General features: G+C 46.0%; 1 protein-coding gene across 1 annotated transcript; it reads right to left on the bottom strand.

Moving 5' to 3' along the window:
* Window positions 1-4,959: 4,959 nt before the first annotated feature.
* Window positions 4,960-24,650, bottom strand: LOC117061281 (SUN domain-containing protein 3-like). Its single transcript, XM_033174009.1, has 13 exons — window positions 24,319-24,650; window positions 21,205-21,302; window positions 20,075-20,188; window positions 18,940-19,024; window positions 17,652-17,722; window positions 16,509-16,564; window positions 14,981-15,021; window positions 13,963-14,122; window positions 11,996-12,080; window positions 10,263-10,378; window positions 9,480-9,647; window positions 7,491-7,580; window positions 4,960-5,147 (listed from the first exon to the last, which is right to left on the bottom strand). The coding sequence occupies exons 1-13, from the start codon at window positions 24,429-24,431 to the stop codon at window positions 5,019-5,021; spliced, it is 1,326 nt and encodes a 441-aa protein (XP_033029900.1). The 5' UTR covers window positions 24,432-24,650; the 3' UTR covers window positions 4,960-5,018.
* Between the last annotated feature and the right edge of the window lie 684 nt (window positions 24,651-25,334).

The following is a 25,334-nucleotide window of genomic DNA, read 5'->3' as shown; positions in this document are numbered from 1 at the left end:
CCTCAAGCAAAACGCAGTAAGCGTGAAAGGAAAACCCCCAGTAACGTCTTCCTATCCGGTTTTTCAGGACGTTCCCTGCTTGGCGTAGGAAGTTAGCATTTTGGCCCGGAATCTGCGGCTGCTCCGCTGCAATGCGTGTCTCTATACTTTTTTGGCTCTGGGGTGCGTCTTGAATCCGGCAGAAGCAGATCAGACAGAGCAGAGAGCCGAGCTTTCCCGTATATCACCTAAAAGAGCCTCACTTGAATGTCTGCGGTCTCCTCCCGTATTGTATTGTATTGGATGTTAATTTCTATTTTATTTTCACCCCACCTTTCTTCTCCAAGGAGCCCTGATCACATTCAAATTCATGGCTTCACCCGCAGCCAGACTTGCTTTGGTTTAGCATCACCCCATCTGATGTGTTCAGTAGGGCTTTCTTCCGAGTAGGCAGGTTTGGGCTTGAGCTGTTAAGACTGTGGGAATGAGCCGGATTTGCTCAACTATCGGGACGTGTTGATAAATGGATTAGAACAATTCACCCATCCTTTATTGGCATAATTTAGACAATAAAATCATAAAAGAGAAAGAAATTTAAAAAAGGGAGAGGGGGAATCCATAAAACATTGGCGGTTAGAACCAAAGGTTGTAGCGACCCTTCAGAATGCTATAGACTATTTCCCTCTGTAAGGATATGTTATTAAAAGATGCAGTGGGAGAGGGCTGTTTTTTTCTTTTTGAAATAAGGGTTTTTGTTGTTGCAGAAAGGAGCAGGCAAATAGCACCCTAATTGAGCCAATGTAAAGTCAGAACTTCACTTCTTGCTCCTATATCTGCGATCATCAAGATTTGCGTATTCTGAACATTATTATATCGTTGAATTGCAACCAGTATTTTCATGATGGTTTTTAACTGGGGTAAGCCAGTAAAGGGGCCATGTTTTGCTTAAAAAGATAAGTTTTTTTTGTTTTTTTTAAAAACACATGTATGTTAATTTCTCTGTCTGTTCCCAACCTGGCATTCTCCAGGTGTTTAGGGTTGCAAAACACGACGACAGCAGCTCTTACTTGAGAGCAAGATACGTATATATCTTATACAGGCTGCAAGCGGTACAGGCTCTGTGAGAAGCCCAAGATCCAGATGTCATGATTCCAAGGTACATGACAATGCAAGAGGTTCTGATCCAAACGGAAGCTACAAAGCTGTCCCAACAGAAGACACAAGGTTTTAAAGTCATGGGGAAAGCTCAGTCATGAGACTCTCTTGCCCTATAGGACTGCTGCACATTATTATTATTATTAATTTTATTATTTGTACCCCGCCCATCTGGCTAGGTCCCCCAAGCCACTCTGGATGGCTTCCAACAAGTATTAAAATATATTAAAATGTCACAGATTAAAAACTTCCCTGAACAGAAATGCTTCTGATCCCACCTATGGAGGTGATGCCTGGTTCTTGGCCACACAGTATTGTGCTCTGCAGGAGGGCCAGTGGAGCGAGCTGGCAGATCTGATTCCCCTTCTCCAATATCTAGAATCCCAAGGGGAGGACCACCATCTCTGGGTGCCAGCCTTCCAAACACCCCCTGCTCTTGCTCCTCTTCCATCTGGGTCAAAACATGCCAGATCCTGATGGAACCAAGGGGTCTGTGATAGAAAACATTCCTTGAACTGTTTCTCCTGCGCATTTTCAGACTGTGTTCCTTGGAAGTTTATCAGCAGATCCCCGGTTAGAAAATCAGCAACCAGGGGAAGGTTTTCTAAACCACAGCTTGCCCACCACTGTGAACACTCCCCTGCTTGCAGTGTCAGGAGGTATTAAATTTGTCTGGCTAGGGTGCACACTAAACTTTACCGTGTGAATGGAGCGTGTGTTCTGGAACATGCACCAGAATCGTTTGCAATCCATTAAACATGGAAAGAGTTCCCTAAAGGCAGAAAGTTTGAAATTCACTGTTCTACTAGAGAGCGAGACAACATCTTTAGTTATTTGATCTATGGAGAAAGTCAAATAAGTAATCTTTCTTTTTTTGGCGGGGGGGGGGGGGGGGTCCACAGTGAAGAGGAAATAGCTGAACATGGCTCCATTTTGGCAAAAGGACATGCCCTAGGCCCAGATTCTACTGGCTAGAGATACTGTAAAAACAAAATCGAAAATTCTTTCTAGTAGCACCTTAGAGACCAACTGAGTTTGTTCCTGGTATGAGCTTTCGTGTGCATGCACACTTCTTCAGATACCTTTGCATGCACACGAAAGCTCATACCAGGAACAAACTCAGTTGGTCTCTAAGGTGCTACTAGAAAGAATTTTCGATTTTGTTTTGACTATGGCAGACCAACACGGCTACCCACCTGTAACTGCAACTAGAGATACTGTAGTTAGTGTGCATGTGTATTTATAGATGTACATATGCATGTGTGTTTGTGTGTGTGTGTCAATCCATAGAAACTGCTGTTCGACGCAGAGACAGAAACTTGGAAAAGAGAGAGAGAGAGCCAAGTTTCGGCTCTGGAAGCGAATGGCATTTTGTGATGTTTCTCTGGAGACCTGATGTGGAAGTGATGGACTTCAGGCGGCTGCATATTTGGAAATAAAGTATAATGCTACAAATACCAGAGAGCAAAGGAGGCCTCTGGTAGCCTCCTTTCTAGAGGAAGGCAGACATGGCTCAGAGATGCATCCCGGGAATGTGGTGTAGTGGTTAAGAGTGGTAGACTCGTAATCTGGGGAACCGGGTTCGTGTCTCCACTCCTCCACATGCAGCTTGCTGGGTGACCTTGGGCTAGTCACACTTCTTTGAAGTCTCTCAGCCCCACTCACCTCACAGAGTATTTGTTGTGGGGGAGGAAGGGAAATGAGAATGTTAGCCGCTTCGAGACTCCTTCGGGTAGTGATAAAGCGGGATATCAAATCCAAACTCTTCTTCTTCTTCTTCTTCTTCTTCTTCTTCTTCTTCTTCTTCTTGCCATTCAGGAAGTGCAATGGTATATTGCAGTGCCACAGAGTAGGCTGCCAAAGCAGAAGGGCAACTCTTGGGGTTGCATGATAGGAAATCTGTCCTTGTGGTCCTCTGCAACATTGCAAGGGATATATCTAGGAGCACCTCTCAGATCAGAGCAGGGCAGCTGGTTGGAGCAGCAGACTCTGTGCTCTGTGCCCATTTTGATAACTCAGCCCTAGTCTTTGCTTTCCCTCCTTTCCTAAGAAGACTTTAAAACAACGTCTTCCCTAGCTACTTTTTTTTTTTGCAATTGTATAGGTTTTTGCCTACCCAGAATCTACACAGTATGCTTCCTGGACTGCACACGAGATCCTGGTGTATCATTTGTTGGGGAAGGCAGAGTTTTGGGGGGACTCCCAGAGTTCATAGGAATGTTCCATAGTCAGAGGGTATACTTGCCACACCCCTAGAAGGCAGGTGATTATAAATAGCATCCTTAAGCTGCAATCCTATGCACCGTTAACTGGAAGTATGCCGCTGGAAGGTGTTACGTTGCTCAACGGAAGGTGGCGGCGGCAGCAGCAGCAGCAGCGATGGAGAAGTCAGACAAGTGGCTGTATAGGATCGCAAAACTGTAGAGCTGGAAGGGAACCCAAGGGTACTCCAGTCCAACCCTCTGCGATGCAGGAATCACAGCTAAGGAATCCCTGGCAGATGGCCACCCAACCTCTGCTTAAAAACTTCTAATAAAGGAGAGTCCACCATCTTCCAAGGCAGTCCATCCCACTGTCAAACAGCTCCTCCTGTCCGAAAGTTATTCCTAACATTTTGTCAGAATCTCCTCCTTGTACTTAAAAGCCATTGGTTCTGGTCCTCTCTTCCAGAGCTGGAGAGAACAAGCTTGCTCCATCTTCCATGTGACAGCCCTTGAGATATTTGAATATGGCTTATCATATCTCCTCTCAGTCTCCTCCCACCCATGCTAAACATGCCCAGCTCCCTCGACCGTTTCTCATAAGGCTGTTGAATGTTACAGTTTAAGATTCATTACTGTTCCACAGAAATATCTCTTTAAAAGAAAGAAGGAAATGAACTGACCTAGTTTTGCAGCTGTGGGGCAGTACAGCAGGTGGTGTTAAGTTTGTATTGATTTAAGGCATATCAGCAATCGGGTACAGTATATAAGGAGGTCTGCGAACCTCTCTCAGTACCCTAGGTGGTGGGTCACTGGGTGGGTCATGTTTCTGTATTGTTCTTATAGCTAATGTAATTTCTGTTATTTTTCCTTTAATTAAATCAACACCTAGTTATGCTTTACAGTCTCCTCAGCATTTTGTTGTGCAGTTGCTCAGCTTAAATATGCCAACAAAGGCTTGGTTTCCAAATATTTTAGAATCTTGCTCATCCTCCTCCACACATGCAATAAGTCCAGTTGGAGACTTAACTACTACTGAGTAAACATGCATAGGATTGCACGGTAAGTGACATGCATTTTGCAGATCGGACTCGGGATGTATTTGACCTGAAGCAAATTCCCTAGTCTCTAGAAAGCCACCTAAAAGAAGGAGGGACATTCTAGAACACAGCCACTGCACAGTCCATGGAAGACAGCTTAACTCAAAGCAATATATCGCATAAATCGGAGGCACCTTTTTCACGAACAGCTCACTTGCCTCTACACACTTCAGTCTAGACAGAAATCTTTATTGGGAGTTTGCCTACTTTCATAACTATTCCTCCCACCCTCTTTCCACAGAAAACTGGACAGGATCAAAAATATTCATGTGACTAAGATCAATTTGCCAGTGCCACGACTTTTGCATTGATCATCTGAAATTTCCCCTGTCACTCTTGTCTTGGTTTCTTGGGCAGACCACAGGTTGGGTCTTTCCATCATTAACATCTGTCAGACTTTAAACATCTTGGCATAATTATGATTCTTCCCTTCCTCCCCCTCCAAACATCCCTCTCCACCCTCCCCTAGGAAAAAGTCAGAGCGAGCTGCGGGTGCTCTTTACAGTTTGCTCAGTACGATGGGCGTTGGTACTCCTGTTTTCTTTCCTTTTATTCATCTTGCAAGATTTTTCACCCCCTGCCTTCATCCGATGGGCGAGGAATGGACCATCTTCCCATGCACCCGGAGTCGATAAATGCAGGTGAACTCTGGGTTGCCCCAGTTGCTCAGCACCTTGAATTTGATATGCAGAAACTGTTTTAAATGTTCGTTCTGAAATGTAGAGGATGAGAAGAGAAAGAACAAACAGAATCAAATGTGTAAAACTCTGCCGTGCTTCACCAGTACTTTTGTCATAATCTCAAATTTTTCTAGCAGATTTATTTATTTTTTAATCTCCCAAGGAGAGCCCAGCTTCACAGGGGGAGAGCTCAGGGCACCCCCCCATTCAGGTAAGATGGCTGGGAGGCAAAGGCTTGTCCACATCTGAGCATTAAAGGTAAAGGGACCCCTGACCGTTAGGTCCAGTCGCGGACGACTCTGGGGTTGCGGCGCTCATCTCGCTTCATTGGCCGAGGGAATGGAAGGAGTTAATTAGCTAACCTGTATATATTTACCTGAATGTATTGTTAGTCCAGAAGTATAAAAGAACATTTTAAGCTTTGCCTTATGAAACCTCTCTGTAAAGCTGTGAACTTTGATCTGCATTGTATTTCTTTCTGGCAAGCTATGACTAATAGTCTGGAGATAACACAGAGAGTAACTGTCCTTGGAGAGAGAGGAACTAGGTCAGAGATAGGATGGCCTTGCTGGAGTGCGCATGAACCAACTCAGGGCTAAATGTCATTTTGCCTTATATGTACAACAGGAAATGTACAACAGGAAATGTTCCTTAAATGGACAAGGATGTACAAGAGGCAGAGCCAGAGAACTGTCTATAAGAACTGTCTGAAAATTGACTAGTTTTGTACTTGCTTGGCTATCTAAACACCGAAGTACCTCTGCATGCAGAAAATAAATCTTTCTCTCTCTGAAGCCAGTAGCCTCAGCTGTCTTTCTGCTTCCATGTTTTCTCACCGGGCGCAACCATGGGAACCCGTAGGGGCAAATAAGGCTCCAGGAGCTGGCGTACAGCTTCCGCGTCATGTGTCCAGCATGACTAAGCCACTTCTGACGAACTAGAGCAGCGCACGGAAACGCCCTTTACCTTCCCGTCGGAGTGGTACCTATTTATCTACTTGCACTCTGATGTGCTTTCGAACTGCTAGGTTAGCAGGAGCAGGGACCGAGCAACGGGAGCTCACCCCGTCGCGGGGATTCAAACTGCCGACCTTCTGATTGGCAAGCCCTAGGCCAGGCATCCCCAAACTTTGGCCCTCCAGATGTTTTGGACTACAATTCCCACCATCCTTGACCACTGGTCCTGTTAGCTAGGGATCATGGGAGTTGTAGGCCAAAACATCTGGAGGGCCGCAGTTTGGGGATGCCTGCCCTAGGCTCTGTGGTTTAGACCACAGCATCACCCGGCTCCCTCTGAGCATTATTTAGCTGCTAATCCACTTCCCCCTCCATTCAAATTAGACTGAAGTAATGCAAACCCACACGTATTTTAATTTGTATATGAGAAGCAACTCTGTTCTTCCCATTGATGCTAACAGGAGTTGCCTTTTGTTTTGGTCCCTTCCGTCTAATTTGTTGGTTCATTGACGCTGATGAAGTACCAACAGGGCATGCAGGTAGAGAGCTGTGAAGATCAGGTGCAGGGACCCAATCCCTAGAAGGCGGCAGTGGAGCAACTGTCCTGTACGCAAGGAGCTATCTCGTAACACTGCTTTTGGGGCAGCCCATTGCAAGTGGGCTTCTTCCATTTTGATACCCCATTGCTCTCATGCTTAGTCCTGAAAGACCTATGTTGGTTCCCTGTATGTTTCCAAGCACAATTAAAGGTGTTGGTGCTCACCTCTAAAGCCCTAAATGGCCTCAGCTCAGTATACCTGAAGGAGCGTCTCCAACCCCATCACTCAGCCTGGACACTGAGGTCCAGCTCCGAGGGTCTTCTGGTGGTTCCATTACTATGAGAAGTGAAGCTACAGGGAACCAGGGAGAGGGCCTTCTCGGTAGTGGCGCCTGCCCTGTGGAACACCCTCCCTTCAGATGTCAAGGAGATGAGTAATTATATAACTTTTAGGAAACATCTGAAGGCAGCCCTGTACAGTCGTACTTTGGTTTTTGAACAGCTTAGTTCTCGAAAGTTTTGGCTCGTGAACGCTACAAACCCAAAAGTGACTGTTCCGGTTTGCGAACTATTTTTGGAAGCCAAATGTCCGACAGGGCTTCCGTGGCTTCCGATTGGCTACTGGAGCTTCCTGCAGCCAATCAGAAGCTGCGCTTTGGTTTTCGAATGTTTTGGAAGTCGAATGGACTTCCGGAACGGATTCCTTTCGACTTCCAAGGTATGACTGCATCGGGAAGCTTTTTAAGGTTTAATGTTTTGCTATGTTTTTATATATGCTGGAAGCCACCTAGAGTGGCTGGGGCAACCCAGTCAGATGGACATGGTACAAATAAATTGTTAATTTATTAATTAGTTAATTAATTAATTATTAGTTAGGGTACCTTCAGTTGGAATGTCTGAATGGCTTCTTTCTCAATATCATACATGAATTTCCCCAGTAGAGTTTCTTCTCGTGTTTCATCCTCTAGCCCCTAAAATGGAAAGCCGGAAGTAGCGGGGAGCTGAAATTAGTGGCAGAAAGTTTAAACCAAAGGATGGAATACTGCCCAAAAGAGGGTCTGGGAAACAATTCTTTCTTAAGGTGTCATGCTAGGAGGCTGCTGCACAGGCACCATTAATTACGCCTATGGGTCAACCCAGGGATGATGGTGACATGTGTCTCTCTAGGCTTCTTTGTCTGGTCCCCGGGATTCTTCCCTGGCCCCACCCCCTATCCCCAGCCCCCACCCCTCAATGTCCCCGCACTGCAGCCTCCTCGGGTGCTTTTGCCTGGCTGAATTGTGTCATTGAACTGTGACAGTGCCTCTCGCATGTCTGGATGGGATGATGGGAAGATGGAACACATGTAGCGTAAACCGCTTAGAGATGTAAACTGCTTAGAGTGGTATATCAAGGAAGAATATTAATATGTAGAAACGTCCGACTTTTACTGAAGGTTAAGAGTCACATCTGCTGCTCTACCTACTTTTGCTCTGGCATGTGGCCCTCAGGTGGAATGTGGTGTTTGCTCTACAAAAATCCCCATGCCTGATCAGCTGAAAGCGCCCTATATCAAAAAGGAGCTGGAAGAAGGATTCAGGCAAACTGGAGGGCAAGAAGATAAAGAGGCCAGTGACCTGGCAGGCTAAGAGGACAGACATGCAAAAACACATGGACAGAACGTAGACAACCATACAGAGAAGACCAGAGCCTGGCTCTTGCCTCAAGTGGACATAGCGTGGGTTGCTGCTGCCCGGGGCAGGGCAAGTGTCATACCCTGTGGTGGACTGGACAGCAGTCAGCTCCTTCACTGGCCAGCGTCTAATCAAGGGAGTCTCTCCTTGCCAACTAGCCCCAGCCGGGGAGCAGAGATAAGGCAGAGGAATGCAAAACTAGGAGCGCTGCTGTGTCACTTCGCCCTCCTGTCCTTGCAGCTTGCCTCCCCGTGCTCAGGCCTCAGTGAGGGAGTCTGTTGGAGGGGTGCGCCTGGTTGTGTGCTGTCAGAAATTTGCGCCCAGGGCCATGGCCCCCTGGCCTCCCCACTCTATACCAACTGGCCTTCAAATGCAGGAGAGCTGCCACCACTCAGAGTATGAAGACATTACTGAGCTACGTGGACTGGTGTTCTCACTCAACAAGAGGCAGCCTCCTAGGGTGCTCCCCAGTCCTGGTTGAGCTTGACATGGTGATTTGTGTTAGTTCTCTTTAACCCATGGCCTGTCCCTGAGAAGCATAGCTGTCAAGTTTCGGATTTGAAAATAAGGGATCAGCAGTCTCACCTATCCCGGGGACAGTCACATGTCAGTGGTAGGCGGAGCCAGAAGCAAAAGTGGGTGGAGCAGCAATGTAAACTCCAAGCGGCCTCGGGCTTGGAGCGGAGCAAAGAGGAGGGCAGCCATGTGCTTCGCGCGATGGAGCACCATCGTCTTCTTGTCTGATCCCATCAAAACAGGACAGGAAGCAGCAGCTGCTCAAAGGCAGCCAGGCTCCGCCCGCCAGCTAACCCTATTGGCCGACTGAGGGGCTCGGTGGCAACGGATAGGGGCTGATGCAGGGGGAGGAATACACCCCCCTGTAAGCGCGGGAAACAACTCCCACTTGCTTTGAGGGCTGAGGCTTTTCTCTCCAAGTAGGCCAGGTCTTCCCACCCAGTCCCTGGCCAGCAGGGGAGGAGCTGCTTCCATTAAAAACGGGAAATAAAAAATAAGGGAGAGCAGTGGGAAACTGCTTAAAATAAGGGAGAATCCCGGGGGAAACGGGATACTTGACAGCACTGGTGAGAAGTAGCCTGCCCACCTGGGCATGCTGAGTTGCCCTCCTAGTACCCGAAATTACAGCTCTGTGGCTTTATCTGAGAGGAGCGCAATGCTGAGTTGAACGTTAATACTCACAAAAACCCAGAAGTCCTTCAAGGCACTGTTGACTCCTCCCGAGGGAGAAATGGCTTTAGAGATGTGCTGAACTGTAACGGCCGTTGGTTGGACTTTCTCTGGCAGTTTAATTACTACTTGGCCCTCAGAACCCCGGAAAGCCCAGCAGTTTCCAGGATAAACATCTGGCTAGAGACAGGAAGCAACTCAAGTGACTAAAACATGACACTCCCCCCTCCCCCCATCCCAGGTATAGTTGCAGTTTGGGTCCAATATATATAAACAGACTTCTGCGGCCGAGTACAGATTATCATTGGTGACTGACATACCACAATTTCTGTTCAGGCCTGCTATGCAAGCGAGGCAAATATTATAACAACAATTTTATTATTTATACCCCAGGCCACTCTGGATGGCTTTCAACACCTATAAAAAACATAATGTCAAATATTTAAAACTTCCTGATACAGGGAAGTTTTGGCACAGAAGTGAATGGCTGGTTTAAGAAGAGGGCAGCTACACAGTAACAATGACGACTTGATAAACAGCTGTCTGTATTTATCTGGGATTAGTTTCAAATAAGTCTCCGAGGCTTGGAGTGGAGGAAAAAGGAAAACTGGGACATGCCGGGATCAAATCAGAAACCAGGACGGCTTCTGTAATTCTAGGACTGTCCCAGGAAAACAAGGACCCCTCCTGGAGAATAGGCAGGAAGGCGAGAGTTTGGAGAATGGACGATTGAAGAATCCTAATACTGTGCCAAACCTGTACTACCAGTGATATAATACGGGCAGTCTGCTGTACCTGCAGAACAGTATCGGGAGGATTTGTTGAAGACACAAAAAGCCATTGAAACCAGCAGTTCTGCATACTCTCAGGTACATAACTCTTAGATGTCCTGTCTTTATCAATTGTGGCTCCTATAGAAATATAAAAGAAGAAGATTAGAATTAAGAGAGAGAGAGAGAGAGAGAGAGAGAGAGAGAGAGAGAGAGAGAGAGAGCTCCACTGACCAACAAGACCTAAATTTCCATCCGATCTCTGTTTCACTGACCATAGCACAGTTTCTCATTGCCACATAAGGAGAGTCTGGGTGGATCAAAAAGTAAAATTCCCGACACCTGCATACCCAATTTGTTGAGCTTTTTGGGGGATTGTTGTTGTTGTTCAGTCGTTCAGTCGTGTCCGACTCTTCGTGACCCCATGGACCAGAGCACGCCAGGCACGCCTATCCTTCACTGCCTCCCGCAGTTTGGCCAAACTCATGTTAGTAGCTTCGAGAACACTGTCCAACCATCTCATCCTCTGTCGTCCCCTTCTCCTTGTGCCCTCCATCTTTCCCAACATCAGGGTCTTTTCTAGGGAGTCTTCTCTTCTCATGAGGTGGCCAAAGTACTGGAGCCTCAACTTCAGGATCTGTCCTTCTAGTGAGCACTCAGGGCTGATTTCTTTGAGAATGGATAGGTTTGATCTTCTTGCAGTCCATGGGACTCTCAAGAGTCTCCTCCAGCACCATAATTCAAAAGCATCAATTCTTCGCCGATCAGCCTTCTTTATGGTCCAGCTCTCACTTCCATACATTACTACTGGGATACCTTCCCCCCAATAGTAAATTTAAGCTTTTGGAGCAATATATTGCAAATCATGATGTGTGTCTGTGTGCTCTGCAAAAATCACAGCGTGCGGAATACTGTGAAGGCAGCCACTTCCTCTACATAGCTCCATCCTCATTTCAGACATCATGATATATTGGAATATCATGATGTTTAGCTGGTGTTTATCATGATGCTGAAAACCAGATATCGCCCAGCCCTAGAAGGGGAACACAGAAACCTACCTTATATGGACTAGTCCATCTACCTCCGTATTGTCTACAATGTCTGTCAGCAGCTCTCCAGGGCATCGGACAAGGGGACATTTCCAGCCCTACCCAGGGATGCCAGAGACTGAAGCTGGTTTCAACCACATTTAAAAGAAAAACTCCCCCATCCCAGCCCTGTGCATGTTTACTCAGAGGCAAGTCCCGTTGATTTCAGTGGGTTTTACTTCTAAGTACTTCGGCACGCGGGTGGCGCTGTGGTCTAAACCACAGAGCCTAGGGCTTGCCGATCAGAAGGTCGGCGGTTCGAATCCCCACGATGGGGTGAGCTCCCGTTGCTTGGTCCCAGCTCCTGCCAACCTAGCAGTTCGAAAGCACATGAAAGTGCAAGTAGAGAAATAGGTACCGCTCCGGCGGGAAGGTAAATGTTGTTTCCGTGCGCTGCTCTGGTTCGCCAGAAGTGGCTTTGTCATGCTGGCCACATGACCTGGAAAAGCTGTTGGCGGACAAACATCGGCTCCCTCAGCCAATAAAGCGAGATGAGTGCCGCAACCCCAGAGTCGTCCGCAACTGGACCTAATGGTCAGGGGTCCCTTTACCTTTACCTTTAAGTACTTCAGGCAACAGTCTTAATGGGTTTCATTTGCTCAGCCCTAAAAGCAGGGGGAAGTAGCCTCATTTATTCAGGTAATAAGAAAAGTGCACAGTCTGTTGTTACCTATTGTTTTCTGAGCCCAATCAGCCATTTGCACATGATCTTCATAAATCTTCTTAAAAGCCAAGTTGATCGTTGTGAGCACTTGCTGTGAAAGAGGGAAAGACCGATCAGGGAGATATCAAAAGCATGAATGCTCCAAGGAGTTTGAACAATGCTGCTTAAGGCTCTACGTACAGCAGTTGCATGAATATGGAAGAAGAAGAGGAGGAGTTTGGATTTGATATCCCACTTTATCACTACCCGAAGGAGTCTCAAAGCGGCTAACATTCTCCTTTCCCTTTCTCCCCCACAACAAACACTCTGTGAGGTGAATGGAGCCGAGAGACTTCAGAGAAGTGTGACTAGCCCAAGGTCACCCAGCAGCTGCATGTGGAAGAGTGGAGAAGTGAACCCGGTTCACCAGATTACAAGTCTACTGCTCTTAACCACTACACCACACTGGCTCTCACACTGGACAAATGTGCATCATGCAAAGCAAGATATGATAGGGTTGCCATATTTCAAAAAGTGAAAATCCAGAAACAAAAGTTGTTTAGCTTTGTTTTGGGCCTGGATTTCCCCAGAAATTTAAGCAATTTTCACTGAGACACTGCTTCCAACTGCAGTATTCCGGCTATGTCTGGATGTATGGCAATCCTAAGATAATATCTCAGTAAACATTTGGCCCTAACTTCAAAGTTAAGATGGCAGGGAATGTGAGCATAGAAGAAGAAGAAGAGTTTGGATTTGATATCCCGCTTTTCACTACCCGAAGGAGTCTCAAAGCGGCTAACATTCTCCTTTCCCTTCCTCCCCCACAACAAACACTCTGTGAGGTGAGTGGGGCTGAGAGACTTCAGAGAAGTGTGACTAGCCCAAGGTCACCCAGCAGCTGCATGTGGAGGAGTGGAGACACGAACCCGGTTCCCCAGATAACGAGTCTACCGCTCTTAACCACGACACCACACATAGGGATGACACTGGCCAGTGAGAATTGGCAGGAGGGTGTGTGTGTTTTTAACTGGCTGGGGTGGGCAGTTGTGGTTAAGAATCTTCCATACCTTAGGACCTTGAAGGCAAAATCCAGATGTCTTCCGGTATTTCTTAATCCGTTAACAAATTAACTTTCATACAAACAGTGACAATGGGTACACAGCTAAGCACTGCATGCAGTGTGTGTGTGTGTGCAAGTTATATTTCCAGTGTTGCCCTTTCTTTTAAAAGCATTAAAAGAGTATACACCATGCAACCTTCCCACTGTTCTGGGGCGCACTCTCAGTTTGCATGGAATGACAGCGATGCCCAGTAGGCTGACCTGTGTGAAATTAGCGTCAACCCTTGAATACATCCCAGAATCCTCTGCAACAGACAGGGATTCCTCTATAAGGAAAGGGTGGCCTGTACTTAGCAGGTATGGAAACCATTGCCCTCAAAGGAGGCTGTGTTTATAAGTGGTCTTACTTCTTCCTTTGCTTTTTAAAAAAACGCTGTTGATAGGGAACAGGCCTAACTCTTCCTCTTTGTTTTGTTTTTAAAGTTGCCAGGTTATGCAGAGCCGGCGCATCCATTAAGGCGAACTAGGCAATTGCCTAGGGCGCCAAAATGGAGGGGGCGCTGGCCAGGCTTGGGTGGGGGGCAGGACGGGCTAGCAGCAGCTTCTCCGCTGTAGCGGAGAGGTGCTGCTTGCCCCCTACACCACCCCCGGCTCCCGCTAAAGCAGGCTTTGGCAGGGGGCAGGACGGGCGAGCAGCGGCTTCTCCGCTACAGCGGAGAAACTGCTGCTTGCTTCTCCACCACCCCCCACCTCCCGCTAAAGCAGGCTTTGGCGGGGGCGGGCGACGGGGGGGGGGCGCTAGAAGGTGGTCTGCCTAGGGCGCAAGAAACCCTAGCACCGGTCCTGAGGTTATGACAATAGCAAGACAAGCCTGTAATGAAGAGTATGAAGTGCAAAGCAGGGAGCGGAGAGGTGCCTTTCCCAGCATCCTTACATCTTTGTTCTCTCCCGGGATGTCGCTCTCCTGAAGGATTTCCTTCACAGATTTCAGGATGCCTTCATTGATGCTGTTGATCTCGGCACGCAAGCGATCTGTCTCCTTTTTAAGGCCCTGGATTTCATGGATTTGTTCTTCGAGCAAATTCTGGGACTTCCTTGAGATGGAAAAATGGGAGCAATGTAAACATCAGGAATTGTTTGCTTGCCCAGCAGGAGGAAGCCGGTTCTCCAACCGGCTGCGGTGCGATAGTAATTGAAACCATCAAACAGGTACCTGCAGATTAGGGCTTTTCCTGGATGACAGGTCAGAGGCTAATTTCAACATACGGGTAAGTCATGTGGTACCAAGTCTCCTGCTAAGCATGTCTTGCGACACAATTCCCTCCCCTCCAACATTTCAAGGCTGCGCAGTCTTGACCCAGTTACCTGAGAGTAAGCTCCATGGAATACAGTGGGACTTCCTTCTGAGTAGACATGTGTCAGGCTCTATTTAAAGGAGTCAGCACTCCCCACATTTCCTGAGAAGTGGCTGGGTGCTGAAGCATTACAGGGAAAGAATTTGAAACAGATCAACTGTTTCCTTCATATTGGATGCAGCGGTTTTATTTTCCATAGAAACAGGATTCCGTAATTCCGGACCCTGGAAAATTGGGGCGCTAATAATAATAATAATAATAATAATAATAATAATAATAATAATAATAATAATAATATATTTCTACTCAGCCACTCTGGGCGGCTTCCAACAGAACATTAAAAACAATAAATTTTCAAACAATAAAAACTTCCCTTCAGGGCTGCTTGGAGGGTATGCCATCCTCTTTATGGCTGCTCTGAAGTTAAGCCCACCAAGGTGCACCCGGGTATAGAATTTCAACCATTTTTGTTTTCAATCAGAAATACCTACGGAGAGAATTTTATCCTGGCCAGCCTAGTGATCCACCCACAAGGCTCCGACAAGGAGTAATGATCAACCTTGCGACAAGTGCATATAAGGAGGATTCTTATCTTACCACAACGATTTCAGCTCAGTTTCGTACAGTTGCGTAAGCTCCTATAAAAAGAAGGGGGGAAGCAAACAGATACACCTCAATGTTAATTAATATCTTTGGGCCTTTGTAGGGTTGCCATGTGTCCTCTCTTTCCAGGACACGTCCTCTTTTTCAGAGTTAAAACTTCTGTCCGGGTGGATTTTTTTTAAAAAATTTGCCACAATGTCCCTGGCTGTACTTTCTGGATGAGACATAGACATAACTAACTGGTGGTTGAAGGCTTGCTTTCTCTTCTCCTGCCCACCTCAGAAATATACCAGAGCTTCTATAGGCTACATCCAGTAGGAGTATTTAAAATGAGAGCTATCATAGCATTCTCTCTTTTTGCTCTTCAAAATATGGCAACCCTTCTTTCAAGAAATAAAGTAGAAAGGTTGCAAGGACACACTCAGTACACTTTGACCATAAAACTAAGAAACGATAGCTGATGAAGAATAAATGAAACAGGGCCTTGTCCTGGAGTTAACAATCGTCGTAACTGGAATCTGATTTAAACTTTCAACAACAAAAATAGAGAAAACCATTGTTTATTGCCGTCCTGGCCTGAGTCCTCGCAACCTTTCTACTTCATTTCCTGTATTCTCCAAGGACTCCAAATTTCAACCCTTCTTTCAGGGCAAACTATTCTTACTGTTTAATGGGATGAGTGCCACCTACCTAAATCCTCCCCTTTATTGGGGGGAGGGGGAAGAAACTCTGCACAGTCTCAGAGGTGTTCCACCCAGGGCCGTCTCGTCATAGGAGCTGGGTGGCGCGGTGCACCAGGGCACCAGGCCCCCCAGGGGTGCCCCCGCGAGCCCGCCGGCATACCGGGCGCCCCCTCCCCAAACCGGGGGGGGGGGTGGGCGCTCGCGTGCCGGCGGGCGAGCTGCAAGCTGGCTGCCCTCCGGAGCCCCAGCTGGAGCGCTGGGAAGGGCACGCAAAGCCCCGCGCCGCTCCAGCGCCACGCCCCTCACCCCCCGCTCGCCTACCTCCCTCCCACGCTGGCTGCCCCTTGGGGGATGAGGGGCGTGGCGCTGGAGCGGCGCAGGGCTTTGCGCGCCCTTCCCAGCGCTCCAGCTGGGGCTCCGGAGGGCGGCGGGCTTGCAGCACCACACCCCTCATCTCCCGCTCGCCCACCCCCCCTCCCGAGGGGCGGCCAGCGTGGGAGGGAGGTGGGCGGAGAGGCGGCCCACCGGGGGCGCTGAGGGATCATCGCGCGAGGGCGGCCAATCCCTTTAAGATGGCCCTGGTTCCACCCTAGATGTCGAAAATGCTATGAACCCGGAGTCATAGCATTCCAACTTAAAGCATGCCGATAGTTTAAACAAAATCTTGTTTAGGCCTCCATGCTTTTCCTTGTGCCAGTTGCTAGATACTCTAGAAGCTGCCTGTCTCAGTCCTATGCATAACCCACTGGCTTTATACCTTTGCCCAGGAAAGCACCTGCAATAGCTGCTTCTCGCTTTGACCGACTTCAGTTTACGTCCCTGCCCAGAAAGATGCTCACCTTTGATGACAGGCCATCTGAAAGCCTCATGCAGAGACACGAGCAGTAAATGGCAGCTAGAAAAATAAGCAAGAAACACTTATTGATAATAATAATAATAATAATAATAATAATAATAATAATAATAATTTATTAGTTATACCCCGGCCATCTGGCTGAGTTTTCCCAGCCACTATGGGATATTCTCCCAACAGAATATCGAAAACACGATAAAAAACACACATTAAAAACTTCCCTAAACAGGGCTGCCTTCTGATGTCTTCTAAAAGTCAGATAGTCGTTTATTTCCTTTCCTTATTTATTGATTGATAGTCAATAGTTATTATCTCATAAGTGCCAATGGTGTGTATGGTAGAAAAACCATACTGGGATATTCTGTGATACATACCCACATCCAACTAAACTTGATGTGTTTCCACAGAGGCTGCATACACACTATACATCTGAAGCAAATTTGAAGCACAGAGTCCTGGGAATTGTAGTTTACTCATTACAGAGCTACGATTCCCACCAGTAGGCTACCACACTCAGGATTATTTGCAGGGCGTTGTGTGCATGTGCAGACAGCCTAAGAGATTCAAAAACGCATCTTTTATAAGTTCAGATTGAGGCAGACCCTTCCTTTAGCCCCAATTTACTGGAGATTACAGTGGTACCTCAGGTTACAGACGCTTCAGGTTACATACGCTTCAGGTTACAGACTCCGCTAACCCAGAAATAACACTTCAGGTTAAGAACTTTGCTTCAGGATAAGGACAGAAATTGTGTTCTGGCGGGGCAGAGGCAATGGGAGGTCCCATTAGCTAAAGTGGTGCTTCAGGTTAAGAACAGTTTCAGGTTAAGAACGGACCTCCAGAACGAATTAAGTTCTTAACCCGAAGTACCACTGTAATTGGTTGAGATCAGGGATGGGGAAGTTTTTCCTCCTTGAGGGCCAAAAACCGGGTTTGTGTCTCCGCTCCTCCACATGCAGCTGCTGGGTGACCTTGGGCTAGTCACACTTCTCTGAAGTCTCTCAGCCCCACTCACCTCACAGAGTGTTTGTTGTGGGGGAGGAAGGGAAAGGAGAATGTTAGCCGCTTTGAGACTCCTTCTTCTTCTTGTCTCGCCTAAAATTAAGAATGGAACCCTACGAATACTCACCACAAATGGTTGGGACTGTTATAGACAAGAACTTCAGAGACTTCGCAAAGTTCGCCATAGTGCATTGGTCTCTGGAGAGGAAATAAGGCTGTGCTGTCAAAAGGCTGATAATCATGACGACACAACTCTTGAGATCCAGCAAAGTCTACAGAAACGGAACGGGGGCCCTACGACATTGCTGGCTCCCCCCTTTAAAGGAATGGTTGCAGGACTCACCAGGAAGAATTCGCCCCTGATCATTTGTTAGGCATTGCAGGAGTTGCTGCTACTTCATGTTTCTCTTCCTAATCATGTCTAGTATAAGACAATGCATGATGTGACATCACTACACCTTGTGCCCCCCCTCTGCCAGGTAGGTAAGATGAAGGGAGTGCACAGTGCAATGATGTCACATCCTGTTGTTTCATGTACAACAAGATCTGCCACAGAAGGAAAAACAAAGTATCCGACTTAGTTTTCAGACGAGACCTATTGAAATAATGGACCTTAGTTAGTTATGACCATTCATTTCAATGAGTCTCCTCTGAGTAGGGCTAGCATTGGATACAAGCTTTAGATAGGATTGCCAGAAGTAAAATTCGGGAGACAAACATTGTTGAGCTTTCTTTAGGCAATCAACCTCAAAATCCTGGACATTTTGCCAGTTTTCCAAAATTCCCCCTGGACTCTTATTTTCAACATGTCCAGGAAATTCCAGATTTACGGCAACCTTACTTTAGAGCACAGATCGGGCCCAATTGCCTTCTAAATCCGGCCCGTGAATGGTCTGGGAATCAGCATGTTTTTACATGAGTAGAATATGTGCTTTTATTTAAAATGCATCTCTGGGTTATTTGTGGGGCATAGGAATTCATTCATTATTATTTTTTCAAAGTATAGTCCGGCCCCCCACAAGGTCTGAGGGACAGTGGACCGGCCCCATGCTGAAAAAGTTTGCTGATCCCTGCTTTACAGCTACAACAATTAAGAATCTCGCTCAGTATTGGCAACAGGCACCCATTCTCTGCACTTTCCTGGGGGAAAAGGAATCCATATAAGCTGATTTATTCTTGTCCACAACCTTGAGACTTGCGGAAAATTATGAAACAACAACAACAGTAATATTGACTGAGTGAAGTTTGTAAGATTTATGCCAGATGCATTTCTTGTTCCAGACCAGGCTTCCAGAATGCTCTTAAGCATGAATCAGGCTGCCGCATAACTTACTGTATTATGAAAAAGTTTTTAATAAAGTCTTATTTAAAAAAAGGGCGGGGGGGGGGGAGAAAAGCAGCACACTGATGTTTACCTTAAAAAGATACAGGCTCTACAGAGGAATTCCGGGAGGCAGATCATAGTAACTATTATGCTGCTGGGAATGGTACATATCGCTCCTGCGGGGTGGAGGGGGAAATCACAAAGCATTTAAGGAATTGCTTTTTCTTTGGTTATCTGAACAAAATAAAAAATAAAAAATTCCTTCCAGTAGCACCTTAGAGACCAACTAACTTTGTTCTTGGTATGAGCTTCCGTGTGCATGCACACTTCTTCAGATACACTGAAACAGAAGTCACCAGACCCTTATATATAGTGAGAGAGTGGGGAGGGGTATTACTCAGAAGGGTGGCGGGAGTGGGTGATAGGCTGATGGGTGTGGAAAACCTGTTGGCAACTGTTAACTACAGCAATTGGTCTTACAGGAAAAAGCAAGGGGTGAGATGGCTAAATATAGCTTTGTCATGTATAATGAGATAAGAATCCAATGTCTTTGTTCAGACCAGGTCTCTCCGTGGTTTTGAGTTTGGTAATGAGTTGCAATTCAGCAACTTCTCTTTCCAGTCTATTTCTGAAATTCCTTTGTATTAAGACAGCTACTTTGAGATCTTGTATAGAATGTCCTGGGAGATTGCAGTGTTCTCCTACTGGTTTCTCTGTCTTGTGATTCCTGATATCAGATTTATGTCCATTTATCCTTTGGCGTAGGGTTTGGCCTGTTTGTCCAATCTAGGGAGCTGGTTATCTGATTACCTATGAACAGTGGGGAGAATATGGGCTCATTCTCCCATTTGAAAAGGCATTTTTTTTAAAAAAAAAATAAGAATTTATTAAGTTTTAACAATACTGAAAAGGCAACTTTGGGGCCAGTTTGCAGTAACCACAATAATGCAGAGAGTATTAAACATTGGTACAGTATAGTACTTTCTAGTATGCAAAGCTCTTCAACATGCATTCATCCCAGCTGTACGTCTTACAATAAAATAACCTGTAAAGGAAGTTAACATTAATTTTCGAATATTTTATTGCCATTTTCGACACGCATAACAAATAGCGTACAACGAAAACATCTCTCTTGACAGTACAGAAGCAAAAGTCTGGAAGAGATTTGTTACGCAAATATGGGGAGTCTCACATTTAGTGTCAGGCAAAGGCAACTGGATACATACTTAGCAGACTCTTCTGAGATACGCAAGATGATTCAGATGACAAGGTGCCACAGCTATTTTCTCTCCCAATAACTTCTCTGGTGAACCTCATCTGTCCTCTGTTGGATGACTCTCCTGCCAAAAGAACACCATCCCATTAGCCAGGCATCAGTGACACCTAGTATTCAGTTTTTCCATCTAAAATTGAAACATGCATCATCTGGAAAATGGGCTGGTTGCTTCTTCTGCTCCCATTGGTTTCTTGGAAGCTTAGAATCATAGAATCGTAGAGTTGGAAGGGACCTCAAGGGTCATCTGGTCCGGCCCCCTGTGATGTAGGAATCTCAGCTAAAGCATCCATGACAGATGACCATCCAACCTCTGCTTAAAAAGGACCTCCAAGGACCTCCCAAGGGAAACCATTCCACTGTCAAACAGCTCTTACTGTCAGATAGTTCTCTTCCTGATGTTTATTGAGAATCTCCTTTCTGGTAACTTGAAGTTATTGGTTCTAGTCCTACCCTCCAGAGCAGGAGAAAACAAGCTTTCCCCCCTTTTCCATGTGACAGCCCTTGAGATATTTGAAGATGGCTGTCATATCTCCTCTCAGTCTCCTCTTTTCCAGATTAAACATACCCAGCTCTTTCAACCATTCCTCAAAGGGCTTGGTTTCTAGATCCTTGATCGTCTTGGTTGCCCTCCTCTGCATATCTTCCAGCTTGTCAACCTTCTTAAATTGCAGTGCCCATAACTGGACACAGTATTCCAGGTGTGGTCTGACCAAGGTGTTGATCTGGACCCTAGACTTCTGTTGATGCAGCCTAGAATCTTGCTGTTTGATTGTGCTCTTTCTGTGATTACTTAAAACAACTGTTGTTGGGTAGGCGATATACCTCAGTGTATAACCGACCGAATGTTACTGAAATTGACCAAAATTAAGTCTTTCAGAAGATTTGCACATGTTGAGCTAGACGTGAGAACGGTTCAACACGCAAGCTCAGCTCAACATGTCCCAGATATGTTATATATTCGTCTTAGGAATGCAACTTTCTTGTTGATTTTATGCTGCTTTGTGGTGTTATTTCTTAATGTTGACGGTATGAATTTCCCCCCAAATAAAAACATATAAATGCACGCCTTTTGGAACTCACCCCCTGTTTCCACTCCCTCATCGGCAGTTGAAGTTGTTTGGCCACTTGAGGTAGTAGAATTTCTGGGGCATTTCCCCGTGGAATTGCGCAAGTACCAGCTGAAAGAAGAAATGCTGTGAATTATCTGAGCGTTCTTCAAAACGATTTGTGTTTAAGATTCCTTCATGGACATGCTGCTGTCAGAAAAAAAGAAAGATGTTCTACAAATTCTTTGGATGTTGTGTGGCACACAAGGAATATTGTGTGTGACCAGAGGAGAAATGACTGCTGGGAGGAGCTCAGAGAGAAGAAAACCTGTTGTGCATTTGCAGCAGCACAACCGGACGCCTTCATCTGCTCCAGCCGCAACAAAACATGTCTCTCCAGTATTGGTTTCTACAGCCACAGCAGGAGCTGTAACCTTCTAGATGTTTGACTTCACACCCAAAGGCACCCTCCTCCATTGTCTCCCAAGACAGATGGATTGCCTCCATATATAGAGCTGTTCATGTGGAGGTTGCTTAAAACTCAGTGCTCTGTAACGCAATTCTTTTTTAGGGTGTGGCTCAGAAATGACAACTAAATCCAGAACGTGGCTGTCAGACTGATGACTGGGAGCAGCCACAGGGACCATATAACATCGGTCCTGAAAGACCTACGTTGGCTCTTAGTACATTTCCGATCACAATTCAGAGTGTTGGTGCTGACTTTTAAAGCCCTAAATGGCCTCAGCCTAGTATACCTGAAGGAACATCTCCACCCCCATTGTCCAGCCCGGACACTGAGGTCCAGCTCTGAGGGTCTTCTGGCGGTTCCATCACTGCGAGAAATGAAGTTACAGGGAACCAGGCAGAGGGCCTTCTCGGTAGTGGCACCCTCCTGTCAGATGTTAAACAGTTAAATAACTATACTATATTTTTAGAAGACACATGAAGGCAGCCCTGTATTGGGAGGTTTTTAATATTTGATGCTTGATTATGTTTTTTATATGTGTTGGAAGTGGCCCATTGTGGCTGGGCCAACCCAGCTAGATGGGTGGGGTATAAATAATAAAATAATTGTGATTATTTAACTGTAGCCAGAGTGAAAACGAATCGCATGGAAACTGACATTGCACATTGCGACAGAAGTGGTGTGGGAAATGGAAATGGAAAAATAGAATGGAAATATGTAGAAGATTATTTGGAAACAGAAGATATGAAAACGGAATTAGAGATTTGTTTAGATTGAGAGTCACATGGGGATATTTAAATTTAAATTTAAAGTATTTGAATGATTGGTAATTATGTTCTCAAAGATTAGGAGTAGTAATTAAAATAAAAGGTAGAGTAGAAGAAGCGGAAATTAATAGGGAATCGGTGTATAAACAATATGAAGTCGGATTTTAAAGTTAGATTTTGAGTTTGTTAATATATTCAGTTGAGTATTATTATTTATTGTTTATTGTTCATTTGTTTGTTTATCTGCTTATGTGTTGATTTGTTTTTGTTTTCATTGTTATATTTGGTTTTGTAATTTTGAAAATATTAAATATAGATTTTTATTACATTTAAAAAATAAGAAGTGGTGTGGGGAAGGCCCCGCACAGTGGCCTTTCTTAAGAGGATTCTGCAAGATACAGAGAGTGCCATGTGTATGAAACTCATGCTCTGATCCTAATTAATACACCAGATCTAAACAAAAACAAAACAACAAAACAAAACAAAACCCAGGTCTTGGCAGTTGCACAGCCACTGAAATGTTTGACAAATGGAATATTAGATCAACTCCCCAGATATGGATCTCGTCTTCTCTCTGCAGCAGACAGTGCTGCATACCGGAAGTGGAATACGGCAAAGCACAAAGTGGGGAACAAACTCCACTTGTGCAATAAAACTCCCCCCACCCTTTGTGTGTCCCCCTAAACCACTTTGGAGGTTTCCTCCAATTATTATCATTATAATTTTATTATTTGTACCCTGCCTAGCTGACTAGGTTGCCACAGTCAGAACAGACTTAGGGGGTGCAGGCAGAGGGGGCGAGTCCCATTGCATGAACACATGCAACAATTTTGTTGAATTCCACCTGCAATGACCATAGTGCATGCAAATAAATTATACTGGATGGGGAAGGCCACACCTGCATCCTCCGTGAAGAAATTCGCAATCTAGTTTGACATTTGTAATAACTTGCAAAACGTAACTTCCCGTTTGGGAAACACTTTGTGGAGATCCCCTTGCGGAAAAGGAAACATAACTTTACTTCACAGGATTGTCGTGAGGATAAAGCGGGCAAGAGAACCATGGGGCCACTTTGAGCTCTTTCGGGGGGAAAGGTGGGATAGAAATGTAATTCATTAATTAGTTCATTATAGGTGTAGGAGCTCTGTCTGCTTTTACATCCAGACACCCTAATTGGAGCCTTAGAGAAATCACTGCGATTCCAAACAAACCAAGTTATACATATTATCAGCAGGAACATGAAATATCTCACACGAGCCCAAAGTGGTAAATATGTGGCATGTCTCACACAAGTGAGAATTTGTTGAGGTACAGTAACAGAGCACTTTAATTTACTTGAATTGCACAAACCAAAATGCCATGGGATGCACTTGAAGCTCACCTGCAAAATACTGACAGTCTGAGGTAAAAGGTAAAGGACCCCTGGACGGTTAAGTCCAGTCACAGGCGACCTTGGGGTTGTGGCACTCATTTTGCTTTCAGGCTGAGGGAGCCAGCATCTGTCCCCAGACAGCTTTCCAGGTCATGTGGCCAGCATGACCAAACTGCTTCTGGTGCAACGGTACACCGTGACGGAAACCAGAGCGTACGGAAACACCGTTTACCGTCCCGACGCAGCGGTACCTATTTATCTACTTGCACTGGTGTGCTTTCGAACTGCTAGGCTGGCAGGAGCTGGGACAGAGCAATGGGAGCTCACTCCGTCATGGAGATTCGAACCACCGACCTTCCAATTGGCAAGCCCAAGAGTCTCAGTGGTTTAGACCACAGCGCCACCCACATCTGAAGGTTTTTTGTTGTTGTTCAGTCGTTCAGTCGAAGTTATAAACCTAAGCATTCTCTTATGTGTCCTTTCCCCCCATATTTTTTATCCTGACACTTTATCCTGATACAAATACACACAGTATTGCTCTACCTGTTGGACTGCATTCCACTGGATCCCGTTGGCCCACTGGAAATATTTGGGTTATCCTGAAAGCCTTGTGTTGGTTGCTCCAAACTTCTACGCACAGACCGCTTCCCGTTCATTCTTGAGAAGGGACGACTGGATGTATTCCGAGACAAATCTGTTGGATTCTTCCGACTGTATCATGGACACCGAAAACCGACACCCGCCAAAATTGCACACGCGACCAAGGGGAGGCCCTCTTTTAATAAGTCATCGTCAAAGTGGCACCCATTCTGTCTTTCCAATGCACTTCTGAGGTATGTGGAGATTATCTGCCAGGCGTCCAGTAAGTGATGTCATAATAGGAACTCTGCGGTGAGACGGCTTCATGACATCATAATGGCGGACAAGTTAGGATTAGATTGACTGGGTGAGATCCATAAATAACGGCTCCTGGATCCCTCGGGGCTCAATAACTTGAGGTGCAAAACTCTTGTTAGAAGGAATCCAGGCAGAGGGCCTTCTTGGTATTGGCACCCGCCCTGTGGAAAGCCCCCCCCCATCAGATGTCAAGAAGACAAACAACTAAACGGCCGGTCCTGTATACCTGAAGGAGCTTCTCCACCCCTATCATTCAGCCTGGACACTGAGATCCAGCGCCGAGGGCCTTCTGGCAGTTCCCTCACTGCAAGAAGCAAAGCTACAGGGAACCAGGCAGAGGGCCTTCTCGGTAGTGGCCCCCGCCCTGTGGAACGCCCTCCCATCAGAAGTCAAGGGAATAAACAACTACCTGACATTCAGAAAACACCTGAAGGCAGCCCTGTTTAGGGAAGTTTTTAAACTGTGATGTTTTAAATGTATTTTAATGTTTGGTGGAAGCCGCCCAGAGTGGCTGGGGAGACCCGGACAGATGGGCGGGGTATAAATAATAAATTATTATTATTATTATTATTATTATTATTATTATTATTATTACACAACTTTTAGAAGACACCTGTACGCAGCCCTGTATTGGGAGGTTTTTAATGTTTGATGATTTATTC

This window comes from Lacerta agilis, chromosome 16 (genome assembly GCF_009819535.1).
Source record: "Lacerta agilis isolate rLacAgi1 chromosome 16, rLacAgi1.pri, whole genome shotgun sequence".
In the NCBI taxonomy this organism is placed as follows: domain Eukaryota; kingdom Metazoa; phylum Chordata; class Lepidosauria; order Squamata; family Lacertidae; genus Lacerta; species Lacerta agilis.
The sequence above is the reverse complement of the archived record's forward strand: the minus strand, read 5'-3'. Positions and strand labels throughout refer to the sequence as shown.